The following is a 21,018-nucleotide window of genomic DNA, read 5'->3' as shown; positions in this document are numbered from 1 at the left end:
AACGTTTCCTCTCTCCTGTCATGGTGTCATCAGTACTGTGTTGTATATATGAGACAGAGTAATGTGTAATGTTCCTGAAGGTAACGTTTCCTCTCTCCTGTCATGGTGTCATCAGTCTGTGTTGTATATGTAGTGAGACAGAGACATGTGTAATGTCCCTGAAGGTAACGTTTCCTCTCTCTCCTGTCATGGCGTCGTCTCCCCTCTGAGCAGCGTCAGCGTTGTGTTTGTAACCAGAAGCTTCATAAACTGACTGTTTATCCAGTTTTAAGACACTTTCTACATCCTGGTGTTTTTAACTCTATATTTGAAGGATGAAGGATTTTAGTCCTGAACGTCTGGATCTTAAGTTCTCAGACAAACAAGCTGAGCTAACGTTAGCCTTTAGCTCGTAGCCGCTCCACTGATTTTTAACCTTTGAATCAGAGAGGAGGAGACCTCTGTGGATAATTCTGCTGCTGAACCAGGAACACTGAAGGAATCCTAACGGGAGAAGAACTCCCATGGTGCACTGCTGCTGCATCACCACACCCCCTAGTGGCAGAAAGTGACATATTGTGCCTTTAAATAAGTGCTTCCTGTCTGTGCACTGACCTGCGGTCCTGAGACACACGCTGCACAGCTCGGAGCTGTGGTTTTCTCCGGAGATGATGAACAGACTGTAGTACGTGTTGTTCTCCGTGGGGTCGATGGTGGGGAGCTGAAGGGAGAAGTTTCCGGTCAGCGCGGCGTCCTCCGGGGTCGTGGCTCTGTTAATGCTCCACTCCTCCAGGTCTCCATCCTCTTTCCACACGGACCGCAGCACCACCTCGTCACCTCTCCTCCACTCGATGGACAGATTCACGGAGGTTATTAAGTCGGGGGAAACGCAGGGCAGTGAGACGGTCCGTCCGACGACGCCGAGGACGCACTCGTCCTCTGAGAAACCGGGAAACAGCAGGAAAGTCATCAGGAAGCATCAGAAACAGAATCAGAAATACTTTAGTGATCCCGGTTACAGTGGCTCCATTTAAGAATAAAATAAAATATAATAAATATATGTGTATAAACAGACATTGTACAATATTATATAACAATAAATATGTAAAACTGTCTGATATAATATATACAATAATAATAATACTAATTAATCTCCATTAAAGTACACATTTACTTAAGTAAAGTTCTGAGTTTAAACTATTTTTATAAAATGTCCTTTAGTGAGTTTTTACTTTTATGTTTTTTTTCCGTTGATTTATTCTTAATATTTTTATTCATTGTCTTTATTTAAGTTTCTATTTCTTGGCTGCTTTGAACTTTTTTAAAATGTGTGATAATGTTTATTTTAAGTTTTATGCCTGAAGGACTTGTGAACTTGTTTTGTGTTAAATAAAAAGTGTTAAATAAAGTATTTTATTATTATTTAAATGTAAATGTTCTTTGCTACTTCTGTTATAATCTCTTGGCTCTTTAATGACTGCTCTTTAAATATATAATATAAAATTAATAAACTTGCCTTAAACTGGCAAATATAATGCATTACTTTTCTTCTACTCCACAACATTACTCTAATAATTCATAATTATTATTGTTTTGATCTTAGTCGACTAAGATTTCTTCAGTCGATAAGTAATTTCTTATGCTTTTTTCATGTTGAATGACATATTTCTAAGAAACACGAGATTTAAAGTGGAACTTTTGCACAATTCTTTGATTTGTGCATTAAATGAACTCATCCATTAGAGAACGGCTCTGTAACAAGTGATGATTTATTATTATAGATTATAAAGTCATTTAAAAGAGCTCCTCCTTTACCAGCTGCAACATTAAAGTCACACATTAATGCATCAATAATTATAATACATTAATATATATTATTCTGCAGAATGAGAACTTTTACTTTTGGAACTTTAAGTATGTTGTGATACTTTTATACTTTTAGTAAGAGTTTGAAAACAGAGTATTTCTCACTGTATACTACTTTTACTGAGTTTTTTATTTGTGCATATGATAAAATAAAACAGAAGAGAAGAAATATAAATACGAGTTGGATGAAAAAAACCTAAATATTTAACTTTCTCTGTCAAAGGAACTTAAGTAAATGTTACTTTAATGGAGATTAATTAACATTATTATTGTATATATTGTATCAGACAGCTGTGCATGTCAGCCAACACATAAACTATATCAAAAACAAATTCCAAACAAGAACAACTATCGAGGAAGAAAATGAAACATCACAATAACTCATATGTGCACAGTTTTTAGAGCTAATTGTACTTTAATACACTCGTCTTGTTATCGCGTTGTGCAATAAGCAGATCTTACCCAGACATGCGCAGAGCCGGAGGAGGCAGAGCAGCAGTGCGGTGCGCCACGCAGCCGCCGGCATCGCCCGCTGTGGGCACGTTTGCGTGTAAAAGATGCAAAAACCATTCCAAGATATTTCCTCTTTAAACTGGAAAAGGCAGACAGGCCCATTCCCAACATGTCCACCCGTCTAACTGCACTTCCCTGTCTGCTGGCTTCAGGTGAGACACACACCTTCAGTGTGAGGTCATGTCCGTCATGTTGCGGCTTGTTGCGCTGCTGAGGAACAACATTCAAACTATTTATATAAACTGGTGGCTTCACACACAGTACTCACTGTAAAGTCCTCCCAGTGTCCCTCAGCAGACATCCTGGAGATATTGTGCAGAATAGTTTTACCTGTTTGACTTGTTTTTACGTCACGCACGCCCACACCCACGCGCTGCGTGATGCTGGCAACCCGCCGAGATTCAAAGTCAAAAACGTGCAGAGAGCCCTCTAAATGTTATTAAAATGACTACATATTTAAGTTTCCCTGTTTTGCAAAATAAGTGCATTTTAAAACAATTCACAACATATAAGAATAAGATTATTACCTACAGCACAAGTTAAATAATCGAACGTAATGTTTGCACTTTTTGGGAAGATGATATTGAATCATACAGAATACTTTTTTTTTTATAGAAAACACAAATCTTAATTTTTGACACATGAATACATTTTACAATTTGTTGCCTAAAAAGTTTGGTTTATTTTATTGCTTGGGAGGAAACGCTGCCTGGAAGATGTGACTCAGGGTAACAGGAATCATCCTTTATTGTAGAACATTGAATGCAGGAGATATATAAGTGACATACATGTATATATATATTTATATAGATGTTTTATATTTAAAAATACATTTAAAAACGATATTTCCTCACAAATCTTTCCTTCTTTTTTACTTAAGTATATATATATTTTTATTTTAAATGATTTATAAACCAAACAAATGGGCGTTAAACTGTTTGTACAGCAGGGGGCAGTGTGTGCTGAGCAGGCTGGTTTCTGACCCTTCAGAGAGCAAGAAGAAGAAAACGTCAACAGTGCGCATGCGTGATGATGGCCTCCAGTAGCATGATCCCGTGAGTTAGTTTTCAGTCCCAACATGACAGCACTGAGGAGGATTCCCTCGTGGCTCCCGCTCCTCCTGCAGAGCCCGCGCGCACACTGCAGACTCCCGCGTGCAGCAGCTGCAGGAAACACCTGTCAGAGAGCTGCAGCTGCTCCCTCACAGCGCAGGTCGTTTGCCCTCTCCTCTGCCTGCAGGTGGAAGGACCCCAGAGGAGTTCAGCAGCAGTGGGCACCAGGAGGAAGAGGAGGAGGAAGATGTCATCGATGAGCGCGAGGTGGAGGAGCTGTTCAGGGCTGCAGGCTCCCGCAGGGTTGGGAGCGGATCAGCAGCACAGGGTGTTCATCGTGCACCCGAATGTGAAGTGGGGGAGACAGAAGCAGCACCTGACCACAGGTAACTTCACTTCTTATTAAGAAGTACTTCTACACAAGTTGCAGTCATGCATTCAGAATCTTTCTCAAGCTAAAGTACAAAGGTATAAGCATCAAAATATATTTTTAAAGTACTTATTCTGTTTTAAATAGTTCACCACTTCAATGTTGCACTTAGTAAAGCTGAGGTTTATTTAAATACTTTATATTCTGCCGAGTAGCTTTACCTTTAATAATAATATATCATCATTTATTTATATTTTGCATCAATAATCTAGATAGTAACTAAAACTATTACATAAATGTAGAGGAGTAAAAGTATAAAGTAAAGTGAAAATATTCAAAGTGCAAGTACCACATCTGTTAACTTAATTACAGTATTTGACTAAATGCACTTTTTAGTATTTAGATATTTTACTCACGTAAAAGTATTAATACTTTAGTACAAGTACAGCATGCATGGTATGTTGCACGTTGTCTTGTATTATTTTTAATATAATATCTGTAACCTGTTGTGTGTCTTTTTATTATCGATCTTAAAAAATAAAGTAATATTATTTTTTTTAAATGCATAAAAGAAGCTAAAAGTATTAAAGCATCAACATTTACTTATAATATAAGTATATAAAGTGTAATATATATTCTATATAAATACAATATTAATGCATTTATGTAAACAGATTTTAAATTTTGTCAAGATAAAGCTATTTATACTTAATATGCTATAGTTTATAAGACTGCATTATATTTTGCTCTACATGCTAAACCCAACACATCACATGCTGCACACTAGCTAGTGAAGTTAACACTGTTTGGGACAATTCAGTGCATTATGGGTAGAAACTAAACTCATGCAGATAGACCTTTGTGGTTCTATTGTTGGAACACCAGAGTCCCAAGTCTCTCTGACATTTCCCCCCGAAGATTTAAAGTTTAACCCTCAACTGTATTTTAATGCAACTTAGCTTCATTTAAGCTCTAAAGATGTTTACACAAGTTCCACGTGGCAGGAAACTTAAAAGTGAAAATTCTTAACTTGAACTACTGATGAATCTTAACTTGAACTACTGATGATCTTAACTTGAACCACTTGAACTACTGATGATCTTAACTTAAACTACTAATGATCTTAACTTGAACTACTAATGATCTTAACTTGAACTACTGATGATCTTAACTTGAACTACTGATGATCTTAACTTAAACTACTAATGATCTTAACTTGAACTACTAATGATCTTAACTTGAACTACTGATGATCTTACTTGAACTACTGATGATCTTACTAAACTACTAATGATCTTAACTTGAACTACTGATGATCTTAACCTGAACTACTGATGATCTTACATGAACTACTATGATCTTAACTTGAACTACTATGATCTTAACTTGAACTACTGATGATCTTAACTTGAAACTACTAATGATCTTAACTTGAACTACTGATGATCTAACTTAAACTACTAATGATCTTAACTTGAACTACTGATGATCTTAACTTGAACTACTGATGATCTTAACTTAAACTACTAATGATCTTAACTTGAACTACTGATGATCTTAACTTGAACTACTGATGATCTTAACTTGAACTACTGATGATCTTAACTTGAACTACTAATGATCTTAACTTGACTACTGATGATCTTAACATGAACTACTAATGATCTTAACTTGAACTACTAATGATCTTAACTTGAACTACTGATGATCTTAACTTGAACTACTGATGATCTTAACTTGACGACTGATGATCTTACTTGAATACTAATGATCTTAACTTGAACTACTAATGATCTTAACTTGAACTACTGATGATCTTAACTTGAACTACTAATGATCTTAACTTGAACTACTAATGATCTTAACTTGAACTACTGATGATCTTAACGTGAACTACTGATGATCTTAACTTGAACTACTATGATCTTAAACGTGAACTACTATGATCTTAACTTGAACTACTGATGATCTTAACTTGAACTACTGATGATCTAACCTTGAACTACTGATGATCTTAACTTGACTACTGATGATCTTAACTTGAACTACTGAATGATCTTAACTTGAACTACTGATGATCTTAACTTGAACTACTAAATGATCTTAACTTGAACTACTGATGATCTTAACCTTGAACTACTAATGATCTTAACTTGAACTACTATGACTAACTTGACGACTGAGATCTTAACTTGAACTACTAATGATTCTTAACTTGAACTACTGATGATCTTAACTTGAACTACTAATGATCTTAAACTTGAACTCTTAACTTGAACTACTGATGATCTTAACTTGAACACTGATGATCTTAACTTGAACTACTGATGATCTTAAACTTGAACTACTCATGATCTTACTGGAACTACTGATGATCTTAACTTGAACTACTAATGATCTTAACTTGAACACTGATGATCTTAACTTGAACTGACTGATGATCTTAACTGAACTACTAATGATCTTAACTGAACTACTGATGATCTTAACTTGAACTACTGATAGCTTAACTTGAACTACTAATGATCTTAACTTGAACTACTATGATCTTAACTTGAACTACTGATGATCTTAACTTGAACTATACTATGATTAACTTGAACTACTGATGATCTTAACTTGAACTACTGAGATGATCTTAACTTGAACTACGATGATCTGATTGAACTACTGATGATCTTAACTTGAACTACTATGATCTTAACTTGAACTACTGATGATCTTAACTTGAACTACTAATGATCTTAACTTGAACTACTGATGATCTTAACTTGAAATTACTGATGATCTTAACTTGAACTACTAATGATCTTAACTTGAACTACTGATGATCTTAACTTGAACTACTGATGATCTTAAACTTAAACTACTAATGATCTTAACTTGAACTACTAATGATCTTAACTTGAACCACTTGAACTAACTGATGATCTTAACTTGAACCTACTGATGATCTTACCTTGAACTACTGATGATCTTAACTTGAACTACTGATGATCTTACTTAAACTACTAATGATCTTAACTTGAACTACTAATGATCTTAACTTGAAAACCACTTGAACTACTGATGATCTTAACTTGACTAACTAATGATCTTAACTTGAACTACTGATGATCTTAACTTAAACTACTAATGATCTTAACTTGAACTACTGATGATCTTACTTAAACTACTAATGATCTTAACTTGAATACTATGATCCTTAACTGAACTACTGATGATCTTAACTTGAACTGATGATCTTAACTTGAACTACTGATGATCTTAACTTGAACTACTGATGATCTTAACTTGAACTACTGATGATCTTAACTTGAACTACTGATGATCTTAACTTGAACTACTGATGATCTTAACTTGAACTACTATCTACTAGATTACATATAAAAAAGTTGGCAGCAAAACGTTCTGAATAAGTTCTTCCTGTGCTTAAAATGATCACGTGATTAATTTCCCCGCCCTGCTATTGGTCGTCAGCAGAGAGGCCTTTGTGATACTAACATGATGCTTGAACATGTGGAGATAGACCTTTGTAGATCTCACTGACTCAGCAAATATATACAAACTGCATAAATGAGTGATGCAGATAGACCCTGCTCACTTTAAAGTCCTGAGACACAGACCTCACATCTGTCCAGTGTGTCAGAGAGACCTCGTTAACCCTCAGTTGACGACATCTTGTTGTTCATCTGTTGTGCAGCTGAGCTGATGATGGCCGAGGCGGTGGGGCTCGTCAACACGCTGGAGAACTGGAGCGTTGTGGACAAGATCATCCTCTCCACCAAAACACCACAGAAGAAGAACATATTTGGCAAAGGCAACTTCCAGACTCTAACGGGTACGATCGGCTCCGTGTTCGCCGTGTGACTCTGCAGCGAGAGTTATGTTTTAATAAGACTGTTTGTTTTTACCTTTTCAGATATAATCCGGCAAACAGCCGGAATCACTGCCGTGTTTGTGAACGTGCAGCGTCTGTCTGCTTTGTCGGAGGTGAACCTTTGCACATTTCTGCACAAAACTACCGTTTACACAATCAGATATAATTTACATATATTTATTATATTTATTTATCACATTTTTGTGGTAATTTTCTTCTACTTTTTTAAATGTATAATTCTTGATTTTTGCAATATTTATAATTATTACAACTAATTATTGCACTAAAATAAATGTAATTATTCCATTAGAAAATCTTTAATTATTTAATTTGAATAAATGTCATTCATTCACACAGGAGGGTCTTTCAATCCTTGTTGCAGTATTTAGCAGTTGATGTTGTTGACAACACGTCTCCGATCTCAGACGCTTTTATTTAATTTTGTTTTACTATATTTATGTTTTGCACCAAAACAGCAAAACAAATTCCTTGTATGTGAAACACTACATGGCAACAAACGACTTATCTGAAGGAAGGATTCACGTAGAGCGGCAACCGTTAGTGGAAGGTCTTTAAACAGTTTTCAGCATCAAATGTGAAGATTTGCTGCTTTTCTCTGTTTCATATTAAATAATAATAATAAAAACAAGACATTTAAAGACAAACGTTGGACTTTGAGGAACTGAGACATTTCTCACTATAATCTGCAGATAAACCGATAATGGAATAATGTTCCTCCCACAGAAAGAGTTTGCGGAGACGTGGGGGGTGAAAGTGTTTGACAGATACTCGATGGTTCTCCAAATCTTCCGTCGCAACGCCAGGACCAAAGCAGCCAAGTTACAGATCTCTCTGGCAGAGATCCCCTTGTTAAGGTCTCAGAATGTGATTTATTAAAATCATTCTGATTATTTTTGTGGGGATTTTAAATCGTCTTCTTCTGACGGTTGCAGATCTCGTCTGAGAAATGAAATGGCGAACTTGGATCAGCAGGGTGGAGGGTCCAGATACATCGGAGGTTCAGGTAACATCCGGACACCTGAGCGACAAACGTCAGCGTCCGCACGTCTGCCGGGACGTTGGTGATCATGTCGCTGGATGTGTCCCCCCCAGGTGAGACGCTGATGGAGGTGCAGCAGAGGCTGCTGAAGGAGCGCGAGATGAAGATTCGCTCTGCGCTGGAGAAACTGCGGCGAAAGAGGCACATGCTGCGATCTCAGCGTCTGAACAAGGAGTTCCCCATCGTCTCCGTGCTGGGATACACAAACTGTGGTGAGAGGCCGCAAACATCGTCGTCATTTAGAAAAACTTTATTGTCATTTTACAGAATACAATGAAATAAAGACACAAAACAACTTCAGCAAACAAACATCCACAGAAAACAACACAGGTTATAAAATGTAAATACATAGAATAAATGTGATTATTTTATTAGAATAAATGTGATTATTTTATTAGAATAAATGTGATTATTTTATTAGAATAAATGTGATTATTTATTAGAATAAATGTGATTATTTTATTAGAATAAATGTGATTATTTTATTAGAATAAATGTGATTATTGCACAAAAATAATAAAAAATAAAACTAATTATTCCATTTGAAAACCTTTAATTATTTAATTTGAATAAATATAGTTATTGAACTAGAATAAATGTCATTCATTCACACAGGAGGGTCTTTCAATCCTTGTTGCAGTATTTAGCAGTTGATGATGTTGACCACACTTCTCCATCGTGCAGGAAAGACGACGCTGATCAAAGCGCTGACAGGCGACAGCGCTCTTCAGCCCAGGAATCAGCTGTTTGCCACGCTGGACGTCACCGTCCACGCCGGCCAGCTGCCCTGTCACATGACCGTCCTGTACGTGGACAACCATCGGCTTCCTGTCCCAGCTGCCCCACCAGCTCATCGAGTCCTTCTCCGCCACGCTGGAAGACATCAAACACTCGGTACGGTCCTGCAAACATCGAGAAGGTTCAGTGTCACTGCTGCTTGTTCGGAGTTAGAATGAGTTTTTTTCTCGCTCTCGCAGGATCTGTTGCTTCACGTCCGAGACATCAGTCATCCGGAGACGGTGAATCAGAAGGTGAACGTGCTGAGCGTCCTGAAGAACCTGCAGATCCCCGACAGGCTGATCAGCTCCATGATAGAAGTCCACAATAAGATCGACCTCGTTGACAAGTAAGAGAATAAATATCCAGACATTGAGACAGATGTTACGACTTGCAGACTTCTAGGGATGGAAAACACGTTTTACAGGGTAGAAACAAAGAAAATCTAGCATCTGCAGATGTTTTTAATCAAAAGAACAGTAACGTTTAAGTTCACAGAGGAGTGTCTCGCACTGAAATATTATATTAAATGTCTTTTGTTCGTCAAATTAAAAAGTTGTTTTACTTCGAACATCCTTCTAAGTATTATTATAGTACAAAATGTCCAAGTTTACGTCTCTAAATGTTTGTTCTGTCACTTTAATTTGATATAAAAGAAAGAAAAGCAGCAAATCTCCACGTTTAAGAGGCTGAAAACATTTAAAGACTTGTGCATATATAATAATATAATATATATAATAAAGTCCTTTATTAAGAATCTAATATCAAAGTATTGATTCAATGGAGAAATAGTTTGAGCTGTAACCTTCATGTTCAGGAAAGATCATCTGCGCCTGGTTATTGACCCTGCTCGTGTGCGCTGTGGAACATAATGTCTCAAAGTATTTTGTGTCGCTCAGCTATCAGTGCACAGAGCCCGACGTGCTGCACGTGTCCGCCCTGGCAGAGCGCGGCCTGGACGAGCTGAAGAAAGTTGTAGAAGAAGAAATCATAACCTCGACAGGAAAACACATTTTAGATCTCACGGTCGACCTCGGCACGCCTCAGCTGAGGTGAGAACGTTTAGTTTTTTCTCTCTGCGTTTGTTTATAGTGTTAATAGTTAACGTGCGTCTTCGTCCTCAGCTGGCTGCACAGGGAAGCCACCGTCCAGGACGTGCAGGTGGACGCGGACGAAGGCTCGGCCGTCGTCAACGTCATCATCAGCACTGCTGCTTACGGACGCTACAAGAAACAGTTCCCAGGCCGATAGAAGAGCAGCGGCGGATCTGCTGCGTCACAGCTGACTGCAAACTCCAAGAGGCAACAGACAGAACTCGGATCTGATTCTTTTCTCCTGTTTGTGACTTAAAGGGACAGTTTGTAGGATTTGGCGACATCTAGTGTTGCAGCTGCAGACTGCACACGCTCACCCCTCCCCTTTAAGACAGCGCTAACGAGCTGCCGGGTGTGAAACAAGGATAACGCCGTAAAGGCTCGGACATACTTTCCTCATGTGGATGTGCACGTAGTTACCTTCATACTACAAACGAGGGTCTGTGTCCGTTTCCATTCCGATCCATGTTACGCTGTTCTTCTTCTTCTTCTTCTCCTTCTTCTTCTTCTCCTCCTTCTCCTTCTCCTTCTCCTTCTTCTCCTTCTCCTTCTTCTTCTTCTGCTTCTTCTCCTTCTTCTTCTTCTGCTTCTTCTCTTCTTCTTCTTCTGCTTCTTCTCCTTCTCTTCTTCTGCTCTTCTCCTTCTCCTTCTTCTTCCTTCTCCTTCTTCTTCTTCTCTTCCTTCTCCTTCTTCTTCTTCTCCTCCTTCTTCCTTCTCTTCTTCTCCTTCTCCTTCTTCTTCTTCTGCTTCTTCTCCTTCTCCTTCTTCTTCTTCCTTCTTCTCCTTCTTCTTCTTCTCCTTCTTCTTCTTCTCTTCTTCTGCTTCTTCTCCTTCTTCTGCTTCTCCTTCTTCTTCTTCTTCTTCTCCTTCTGCTTCTTCTCCTTCTCCTTCTTCTGCTTCTCCTACTCCTTCTTCTTCTTCTGCTTCTTCTTCTCCTTCTTCTTCTTCTTCTCCTTCTTCTTCTTCTTCTTCTTCTTCTTCTGCTTCTCCTTCTTCTTCTTCTTCTTCTCCTTCTGCTTCTTCTTCTCCTTCTCCTTCTCCTTTTCCTTCTTCTCCTTCTCCTTCTCCTTCTCCTTCTCCTTCTTCTTCTGCTTCTGCTTCTCCTTCTCCTTCTCCTCCTTCTTCTCCTTCTTCTTTTTCTCCTTCTTCTCCTTCTTCTTCGGGCTGTAAGCAGATGGTCCTCCCTCGTGGACCCTCGCAGACATGGCAGATAACATAATTTGCGTCACAAGGACCAAAGGGGTCCCTTTGTGGAAAGTATTGATTGGCCTTAACTACTTTAGGAGTCTACATTCAGGCGTCTGCTGGTGTTAACGCATTTTTACAAGCGGCAGAACTACGGTGGCCTTCAGGTAACACAAAACCATGAAAGGCCCTCTCGAGCCAGAGTCTGTCCGTTCTGTAGAAACACGGCGGTGCAACATGTATCTGCTCCCGATGTAGATTTGAAGGGCTCATTGTAAGCTAACAAAACCATTCGTAGTCTCAGGTGATTACACAAATGAAAACATGGTTATGAATAATATTTTTCCATTTCTGCTAAAAGATCAGCCTGAATACTTCACACTGGCCCTTTAAGAACAGGTGTAAAAGGTGTGTGTTGTTGTAATACTCGATCCGGCCACTAGAGGCTGACGTGCAGCACGACTCAGGTTCTAAAGTAAAAGTGTTTTCATCCAGGTGACTTTAAAGTAATGTTACATAACTCACTAACACAAGATGTTGTGAGAAATTAAAACTCACCAGGAAGATGTGAATACTTTAGTGTTTAGAACATGGGGGGGGGGGCGGAGCTGCACGTCACCCTCTAGTGGCCGAATTAAGTATTACAACATTTATTTCCCAGTTTTTACAGAAGAATGTAACTTAGAAACATTATCCTGGCAAAACCTGTTTTTCTTGCGTCATCAGGAGAAAACTGTTTCGATCAGACAGAAAATGAATCACCAGAGTTTTATTCATCACTTGCCTCTCAGGGCTTCCGTACAACTGTACTTATATATTTATATATTTTTAAAAGTCTGTATGTATTGTACAGTACATCAAAAATATTTAACAATAAAATGTAAAAGAATGACCTCCGCTCTTGTAAACATATTGCACATTAGAGCTGTAGATTCAGAACACTTGTGTTCCCGTGGAATAAAAGAGTTTTTCATCTGGCTGCATTCTTCCGTAGAAGCTTTTGGTTGAGTGCAATGACCAGCGAGCAGACAGGAAGTGGACCCACAAAGTCTCCTGCGATGATGTTGAGGCTGCAGGGCCGCGATCCCGGCACCTGCTGCTCCAGCCAGTCCCTCAAACACTCCCAGTTACCAAAGGTGAGCGTCCGCAGGGACTGCTTCGTGTTCTCCGTGATGAAGCATCGATCCGCCGTCAGGTTCAGGCCCGAGACGAAGAAGCCCTCTGGAAAAACCAGACGACTTAGTTAAGCTTTGTGCATCACTGAGGACATTTATCATCATGTTGTAATGAGTGTTGCATTAACCCTCAGATCCTAAGTTAGATAGATACTTTATTCATCCAGAGCGGAGGGTCCGAGGACAGAGGGTCTAAGGACAGAGGGTCTGAGGACAGAGGGTCTAAGGACAGAGGGTCTGAGGACAGAGGGTCTGAGGACAGAGGGTCTGAGAACAGAGGGTCTGAGGACAGAGGGTCTGAGGACAGAGGGTCTGAGGACAGAGGGTCTGAGGACAGAGGGTCTGAGGACAGAGGGTCTAAGGACAGAGGGTCTAAGGACAGAGGGTCTGAGGACAGAGGGTCTAAGGACAGAGGGTCTGAGGACAGAGGGTCTGAGGACAGAGGGTCTGAGAACAGAGAGTCTGAGGACAGAGGGTCTGAGGATAGAGGGTCTGAGGACAGAGGGTGTAAGGACAGAGGGTGTGAGGACAGAGGGTATGAGGACAGAGAGTGAGGACAGAGGGGGTCTGAGAACAGAGGGTCTGAGGACAGAGGGTCTAAGGACAGAGGGTCTAAGGACAGAGGGTGTAAGGATAGAGGGTCTAAGGACAGAGGGTCTGAGGACAGAGGGTCTAAGGACAGAGGGTCTAAGGACAGAGGGTCTAAGGACAGAGGGTCTAAGGACAGAGGGTCTGAGGACAGAGGGTCTAAGGACAGAGGGTCTGAGGACAGAGGGTCTAAGGACAGAGGGTCTGAGGACAGAGGGTCTAAGGACAGAGGGTCTAAGGACAGAGGGTCTAAGGACAGAGGGTCTGAGGACAGAGGGTCTAAGGACAGAGGGTCTGAGGACAGAGGGTCTGAGGACAGAGGGTCTAAGGACAGAGGGTGTAAGGATAGAGGGTGTAAGGACAGAGGGTCTAAGGACAGAGGGTGTTGTATCCTGTACAGTCTGTAAACACTGATTTGACATAAAGAAAAGAAAACTCAATTTAAAGGGTTCAATTATGAAAACATGAATATTTGTTATCATCAGGACTGAAGGTTAAAAACATGAAAGCAGAAAATAATATTAAAATATAATTTTATGGCAGTTTCTTCAAAGTGAGGCACAAAGGTGAACACGACATTCTGTCTGAGCGTCAGTGAAACTCACCTGGACGCCCGAGCTCTTTGTTCCAGTCCAGGTAGCGGATCACTCCCTGCGCTGTGCGCTGATTGGCCCACCAGTAGGGGATGGCCGGCCACAGCTCCGGATGTCTCGCTGCAGTCTGGGAGTCGTAGGACAGAAGCACCTGGTGACCCGAAGCCCAGAGGCTCCGCAGGGTCAGGACGGATCCCTGAGGAGCACAGATGAAGGCACTCCAGGTGAACAGGGTCAAACATGTAACTGACAGATATCATGAAGCTTCCCCACTTCATGACTCACATCAACACAGTTTATATCACAAGTGTTCATGTTTAAATATAAACATTATGGAACTGATATCATGAAACTTCATTCCTCACATTAAAGCTTCGATGTGAAACTCGACGACAGAATCTGATCCTGCGTTTGTATCTGAGTTGTAGTACTTTGGTATATTGTTGTGTACTCTGATTGGTACTTTATATTTAGTCTTGTATTCTACAGCTTTATATCATCGAGTGCTGAGAAGTATATTAACTGTGTACTTGTACTGCTGTACTGAAGTATTACTGTAGTATTTGTACTTGTACTGCTGTACTGAAGTATTACTGTAGTATTTGTACTTGTACTGAAGTATTACTGTAGTATTTGTACTGGTACTGAAGTGTTACTGTATTTGTACTTGTACTGAAGTATTACTGTAGTATTTGTACTTGTACTGAAGTATTACTGTAGTATTTGTACTTGTACTGAAGTATTACTGCAGTATTTGTACTGAAGTATTACTGTAGTATTTGTACTTGTACTGAAGTATTACTGTAGTATGTGTACTTGTACTGAAGTATTACTGTAGTATTTGTACTTGTACTGAAGTATTACTGTAGTATTTATACTGTACTGAAGTATTACTGTAGGATTTGTACTGAAGTATTACTGTAGTATTTGTACTTGTACTGAAGTATTACTGTAGTATTTGTACTTGTATTGAAGTATTACTGTAGTATTTGTACTTGTACTGAAGTATTACTGTAGGATTTGTACTGAAGTATTACTGTAGTATTTGTACTTGTACTGAAGTATTACTGTAGTACTTGTACTTGTACTGAAGTATTACTGCAGTACTTGTACTTGTACTGAAGTATTACTGTAGTATTTGTACTTGTACTGAAGTATTACTGTAGTATTTGTACTTGTATTGAAGTATTACTGTAGTATTTGTACTTGTACTGGAGTATTACTGTAGGATTTGTACTGAAGTATTACTGTAGTACTTGTACTTGTACTGAAGTATTACTGTAGTACTTGTACTTGTACTGAAGTATTACTGTAGTATTTGTACTTGTACTGAAGTATTACTGTAGTATTTGTACTTGTACTGAAGTATTACTGTAGTACTTGTACTTGTACTGAAGTATTACTGTAGTACTTGTACTGAAGTATTACTGTAGTATTTGTACTTGTACTGAAGTATTACTGTAGTACTTGTACTTGTACTGAAGTATTACTGTAGTACTTGTACTGAAGTATTACTGTAGTACTTGTACTTGTACTGAAGTATTACTGTAGTACTTGTACTGAAGTATTACTGTAGTACTTGTACTTGTACTGAAGTATTACTGTAGTATTTGTACTTGTACTGAAGTATTGCTGTAGTACTTGTACTGAAGTATTACTGTAGTACTTGTACTTGTACTGAAGTATTACTGTAGTACTTGTACTTGTACTGAAGTATTACTGTAGTACTTGTACTTGTACTGAAGTATTACTGTAGTACTTGTACTGAAGTATTACTGTAGTACTTGTACTGAAGTATTACTGTAGTACTTGTACTTGTACTGAAGTATTACTGTAGTATTTGTACTTGTACTGAAGTATTGCTGTAGTATTTGTACTGTACTGAAGTATTACTGTAGTATTTGTACTTGTACTGAAGTATTACTGTAGTATTTGTACTTGTACTGAAGTATTACTGTAGTATTTGTACTTGTACTGAAGTATTACTGTAGTATTTGTACTTGTACTGAAGTATTACTGTAGTATTTGTACTTGTACTGAAGTATTACTGTAGTACTTGTACTTCACTACAGGACGACTCCTTTGTTTTTACAGCTGAAGTCTAAACTGACTGTAAGAAGTTTCCTGAAGCTGAAGTGAGTGTTTGTGAAACATGTTGAACACACAGTATCTGTCACACCCTGCTCTCCCCCCCCCCCCCCTCCTCTTCCTGTAATGTGGTGGAGCTTGTTATAACCCCCCCCCCCCTCCTCTTCCTGTAATGTGGTGGAGCTTGTTATCGCCCCCCCCCCCCCCCCCCCTGCTCATACACTTCCTGGTCCCTCCCCTGCAGATCTACAGCTGTGTGGATGGGTGTAACCAACATGGCGCTGCACACACACAGCTGACAGGCTCCACTCGCTGCACACACACATGCTTTGAGATCGCAGCTCAAACTAGTTTCACTTCTCAGGAAGTGAGACTCACACAGTATCTGTCACACCCTGCTCCCCCCCCCCTCCCTCCTCTTCTTATTATGTGGAGGACCTTTATACCCTACACTCCTCAGGAAGTGAGACTCACACAGTCGCTGGCAGTGAAGGAGAAATGGCGCAGAAAGGAGTTCAGCTGGACCGCGAAACCTTCTCTTGTTCCATCTGTCTGGATCTACTGAAGGATCCGGTGACGACTCCCTGTGGACACAGCTACTGCAAGAACTGTATTCAAAGCTTCTGGGATGGAGAGGACGAGAAGAGAAGCCACAGCTGCCCTCAGTGCAGGCAGACCTTCACACCGAGGCCTGTCCTGCTGAAGAGCACCATGTTAGCAGCTGTAGTGGAGGAGCTGAAGAAGACTGGACTCCAAGCTGCTCCTGCTGATCACTGCTATGCTGGACCTGAAGATGTGGGATGTGATGTCTGCACTGGGAGAAAACTGAAAGCCTTCAAGTCCTGTGTGCAGTGTGTGGCCTCTTACTGTGAGAAACACCTCCAGCGTCATTATGATGCGGCTCCATTCATGAAACACAAGCTGGTGGAGCCCTCCCAGAAGCTCCAGGAGAACATGTGCTCTCGTCACGATGAGGTGATGAAGATGTTCTGCCGTACTGATCAGCAGTGTATCTGTTATCTCTGCTCTGTGGAGGAACATAAAGGCCACGACACAGTCTCAGCTGCAGCAGAAAGGACTGAGAGGCAGAGAGAGCTCGAGGGGAGTCGACTAAACATCCAGCAGAGAATCCAGGACGGAGAGAAAGATGTGAAGCTGCTTCAGCAGGAGGTGGAGGTCATCAATCGCTCTGCTGACAGAGCAGTGGAGGACAGTGAGAAGATGTTCACTCAGCTGATCCGTCTCATGCTGAAAAGAAGCTCTGATGTGAAGCAGCAGCTCAGATCGCAGCAGGAAAGTGAAGTGAGTCGAGTCAAAGAGCTTCAGGAGAAGCAGGAGCAGGAGATCACTGAGCTGAAGAGGAAAGACGCTGATCTGAAGCAGCTCGCACACACAGAGGACCACAACCAGTTTCTACACAACTACCCCTCACTGTCCCCACTCAGTGAGTCTACACTCTCCTCCAGCATCAACATCCCTCTCAGATACTTTGAGGAAGTGACAGCGGCTGTGTCACAAGTCACAGATGAACTCCAGGACGTTCTGAGAGAGAAGTGGACAAACATCTCACAGACTGGGACTGAAGTGGATGTTTCACTGTCAGCAGAGCCCAAGACCAGAGCTGGATTCTTAAAGTATTCACGTGACATCACACTGGATCCAAACACAGCATACACACAGCTGTTATTATCTGTGGGGGGCAGAAAAGTGACATTAATGAGACAACAACAGTCTTATTCTCATCACACAGACAGATTCACTGGATGGTGGCAGGTGCTGAGTAGAGAGAGTCTGACTGGACGTAGTTACTGGGAGGTGAAGCGGAGCGGGGGAGACGTTCGTGTAGCAGTCGCATACAAGAACATCAGCAGAGCAGGGGGGGGGGGTGAATGTGGATTTGGATACAATGATAAATCCTGGATGTTATATTGTGACGATGACAGTTATATATTTTATCACAACAATGTCCAAACTCCCGTCTCAGGTCCTGCGTCCTCCAGACTCGGAGTGTACCTGGATCACAGAGCAGGTGTTCTGTCCTTCTACAGCGTCTCTGACACCATGACTCTCCTGCACAGAGTCCACCACACATTCTCTCAGCCGCTCTACGCTGGAGTTAGGTTTTATTCTTCTTATGGCTCCACTGCTGAGTTCTGTAAACTCAAGTAGACAGAAGTAAATCTCTGGTTCTCCTTCAGGGAGTCTTCTTCTCTCAGTGAGTAAACTAACCCCCCCGCACTAAGTGACATGTTCTATGTTTCATATTATATTCCAGATGATCAGCTGTACAATGAACCTGAATAATAATCACAATATAAGTGCAGGAGGTTTGTGTGACACCAGGATGAAGTGTGAGCAGATAGTTTCCTGTGAATGTTGATCACAGATCACATTTACTTTGAACACAATGTTCTTGTAATGTTAACAGTGAAGTTGAACATGACCCTCATCCTGGGTGGGGTTTGTATTAAACATGTTAAGACTAAAAAGACTTCTTCTTTTAAAATGAATGTGAACGTGTGATTTAAGGGAAGCGGCTTCAGCTCTGTGTTTAAACTCTGAAACGTATTTCGTCTCCGTGTTTGTGCCGACGGCTGATTGTTGTGGCGTTTGTTCAGCTGTCACTCAAACATTGTGGGCGGTGCTTGACGTCATCAGTGGTTGTGTAATGTGGGACTTTGTTTAGGTGGAGCTGCTCCCTCTGTCTGTGGAGCCATGGAGGCTCTCACTGCTCATCATGTTGCTGTCTCTGCATCAACATGTCCACTCAATGTTTGATGAATATTTGTGTTGATGTATTTCTATCTTGTTTCTCTTCCACTGCATGTGTTCAGAGAGGAAGCAGCAGCTTCATCCTGGACACTTTGTTCTGTTAGAAAGACGTCTAGAAGCACATTGATGTGTTGTTGTTGTTATGAGGGCTTATAGAAGTGTACTTATCCTGATCATAATCCATCAGCAGAGGATTCATTCTTGTCTTTCACATGCTGACATTGTGCTCAAAGTGAACGTGTACATGAAGTCATTGAACTTTACTGATGTGAGAACAAAGTGCAGCTTCACATGATGAATAAACAAACATCAAGTCTTTTCTTCTTGTCTTCATTCCAGGGTATCAAACAAAGCTGACGGAGACAATGTGAAGCTGATCTGAGACAATAACTGAGCAAAGTAGCAGCACGTGGTGATCAGATGTTGTCTTATAGATCAGCTGTGAATATGAAACTACTGTATTACTGCAGATCAATATTATCACTACAGTAATAAGGAGACATGTTTTGTGTCTGTCGAGTGGGGAAATGAAAGAACGTACAAATGAAAGTCATGAAATGTGCAGTTTGAAGGATTTAAAGGACCTTTGTGTTGCTGTAGTTTCCCAGCATGCTCTCTGGTCTGTGTGTTGGTGTGCAGGAGGATCCAGGTGGAGCAGATGCATCAACACAGAGATCAAGGTGCGTTCACTGACCTGCTTCAACAGTAGGAGCAGTGACTGTTGAACTGTCTGTCAGTCTGTGTGTGTGTCTGGCTCCACCTGCTGCTTCTTATTTTAATGACAATCTGCATCCAATAACTTCTGCACTCTTTAATATTGAGCTCCACCTTCCAGATACTGCAGTACTTCTTCTGTGAAACACATCGACACACTGCAGCAAGTATTCATGTGTTCAGTGAAGACGAGCTCTAATGAACTCCTGCATGAAGGTGAACAGGCTCAAATAAACAGCTCACACATATCAGCTGACACTTCCCCACTTCATGTATAACATGAGCTGTGAGTGACATGTGAACAAAGCCCTCTGCACAAAGCTTCAGAATATAGAGAGGAATGAAAGTGGAAAGTTTGGTGTATGTAAGTGCTGCTGAAGTGGAGACTTCTGCTGAAGAGTGTGAGAAAAAGCTCCTTTAGGATGTTCTGATGTTTCCTCTCGTCTCTACATTCACTGGTGCACGAACAGTTTGTCTCTCACCTTAATGTGTTTTCGACAATAGCAGAACCGAGAGTTGTTATTGGTTGGGTGAAATGTTTGACATTGTTTGAAACAGGAAATGAAAAGAGGTCTGGTTCCACTGCAGCGTCAGAGTCTGTGGATCCTTTATGTTCACGTCCTTTAGCATCTCAGACGACGCTTTGATTCTTTCAGACTCTGATTCATACGCTGAAGTCCATTCTGGTCTTTAACATCACACAAGGAAATAAAACAAACTAAAGAATTCACTTCAGATGTAAAGAGCGTTCCAGCGTCTCGTATAGATCTGATCCAATAACGTCCTGAACTGTTTCTCTCCATTCAGTTCTTTACTGCAGTTAGTATTTGTAGTAAATATCTGCCCTGCTTGTTCAGCACGACACGTTTCACAAATACAAACACTGTAATTCATGGCCCCAACCTGCTGAAGCCCCCCCCCCCCCTGTTGTTTTAAATGTTTCTTTGTAGTTTTAAATGTTTTCTTTGTTGTTTTAAATGTTTCTTTGTTGTTTTAAATGTTTCTTTGTAGTTTTAAATGTTTCTTTGTAGTTTTAAATGTTTCTTTGTTGTTTTAAATGTTTCTTTGTTGTTTAAATGTTTCTTTGTAGTTTTAAATGTTTCTTTGTAGTTGTTTTGTGTTTCTGTTTTTATGTCTTTGAGGTCATTTTGTGTCTCTTTGAGTGACATTCTGCAGGTGAGGGCGGGGGGGCCCCTGACACTCTGGACCCCTGGACCTGTGCCCGGTAGACCCGCTCAGTAATCCACCTGATTGTTCATCTGATCCTTTTTACTGAACTATCCAGTCAGAAGTTATATTCTAACAGACGTTC

General features: G+C 40.4%; 3 protein-coding genes across 3 annotated transcripts in view; 2 read left to right on the top strand and 1 right to left on the bottom strand.

Annotated features, from left to right (window-relative positions):
• The first annotated feature begins 2,467 nt into the window (after positions 1-2,467).
• gtpbp6 (GTP binding protein 6 (putative)) lies at positions 2,468-11,184 on the top strand. Its single transcript, XM_029426334.1, is given in 13 exon segments — positions 2,468-2,510; positions 3,454-3,698; positions 3,700-3,796; positions 7,484-7,621; positions 7,703-7,773; positions 8,405-8,535; positions 8,614-8,684; positions 8,774-8,932; positions 9,405-9,535; positions 9,537-9,614; positions 9,698-9,846; positions 10,397-10,549; positions 10,622-11,184. Coding segments are annotated over 13 exon segments (1,593 nt in total). The 3' UTR covers positions 10,749-11,184.
• Positions 11,185-12,541: 1,357 nt separating this feature from the next.
• Positions 12,542-21,018, bottom strand: part of LOC115004637 (PI-PLC X domain-containing protein 1-like) — a gene marked incomplete at its 5' end in the record, with an annotated part of 9,201 nt that continues 724 nt past the window's right edge. Inside the window, 2 exons of the mRNA XM_029426331.1 lie at positions 12,542-12,997; positions 14,145-14,328. Coding sequence (XP_029282191.1) covers positions 12,747-12,997; positions 14,145-14,328 — 435 coding nt within the window. The remainder of the gene's footprint in view (positions 12,998-14,144; positions 14,329-21,018) is intronic.
• LOC115004638 (tripartite motif-containing protein 16-like) lies at positions 16,472-19,571 on the top strand. The gene is made up of 3 exons (XM_029426333.1): positions 16,472-16,584; positions 16,681-18,435; positions 19,332-19,571. The coding sequence occupies exon 2, from the start codon at positions 16,719-16,721 to the stop codon at positions 18,387-18,389; it is 1,671 nt and encodes a 556-aa protein (XP_029282193.1). The 5' UTR covers positions 16,472-16,584; positions 16,681-16,718; the 3' UTR covers positions 18,390-18,435; positions 19,332-19,571.

This window comes from Cottoperca gobio, unplaced genomic scaffold (assembly GCF_900634415.1).
Source record: "Cottoperca gobio unplaced genomic scaffold, fCotGob3.1 fCotGob3_157arrow_ctg1, whole genome shotgun sequence".
Classification (NCBI taxonomy): domain Eukaryota; kingdom Metazoa; phylum Chordata; class Actinopteri; order Perciformes; family Bovichtidae; genus Cottoperca; species Cottoperca gobio.
This window is presented reverse-complemented; position numbering and strand designations above follow the sequence as displayed.

Excerpts from the sequence above, each read along its gene's own strand:
- LOC115004638 (XM_029426333.1), top strand. The coding sequence starts at position 16,719 with ATGGCGCAGAAAGGAGTTCAGCTGGACCGCGAAACCTTCTCTTGTTCC.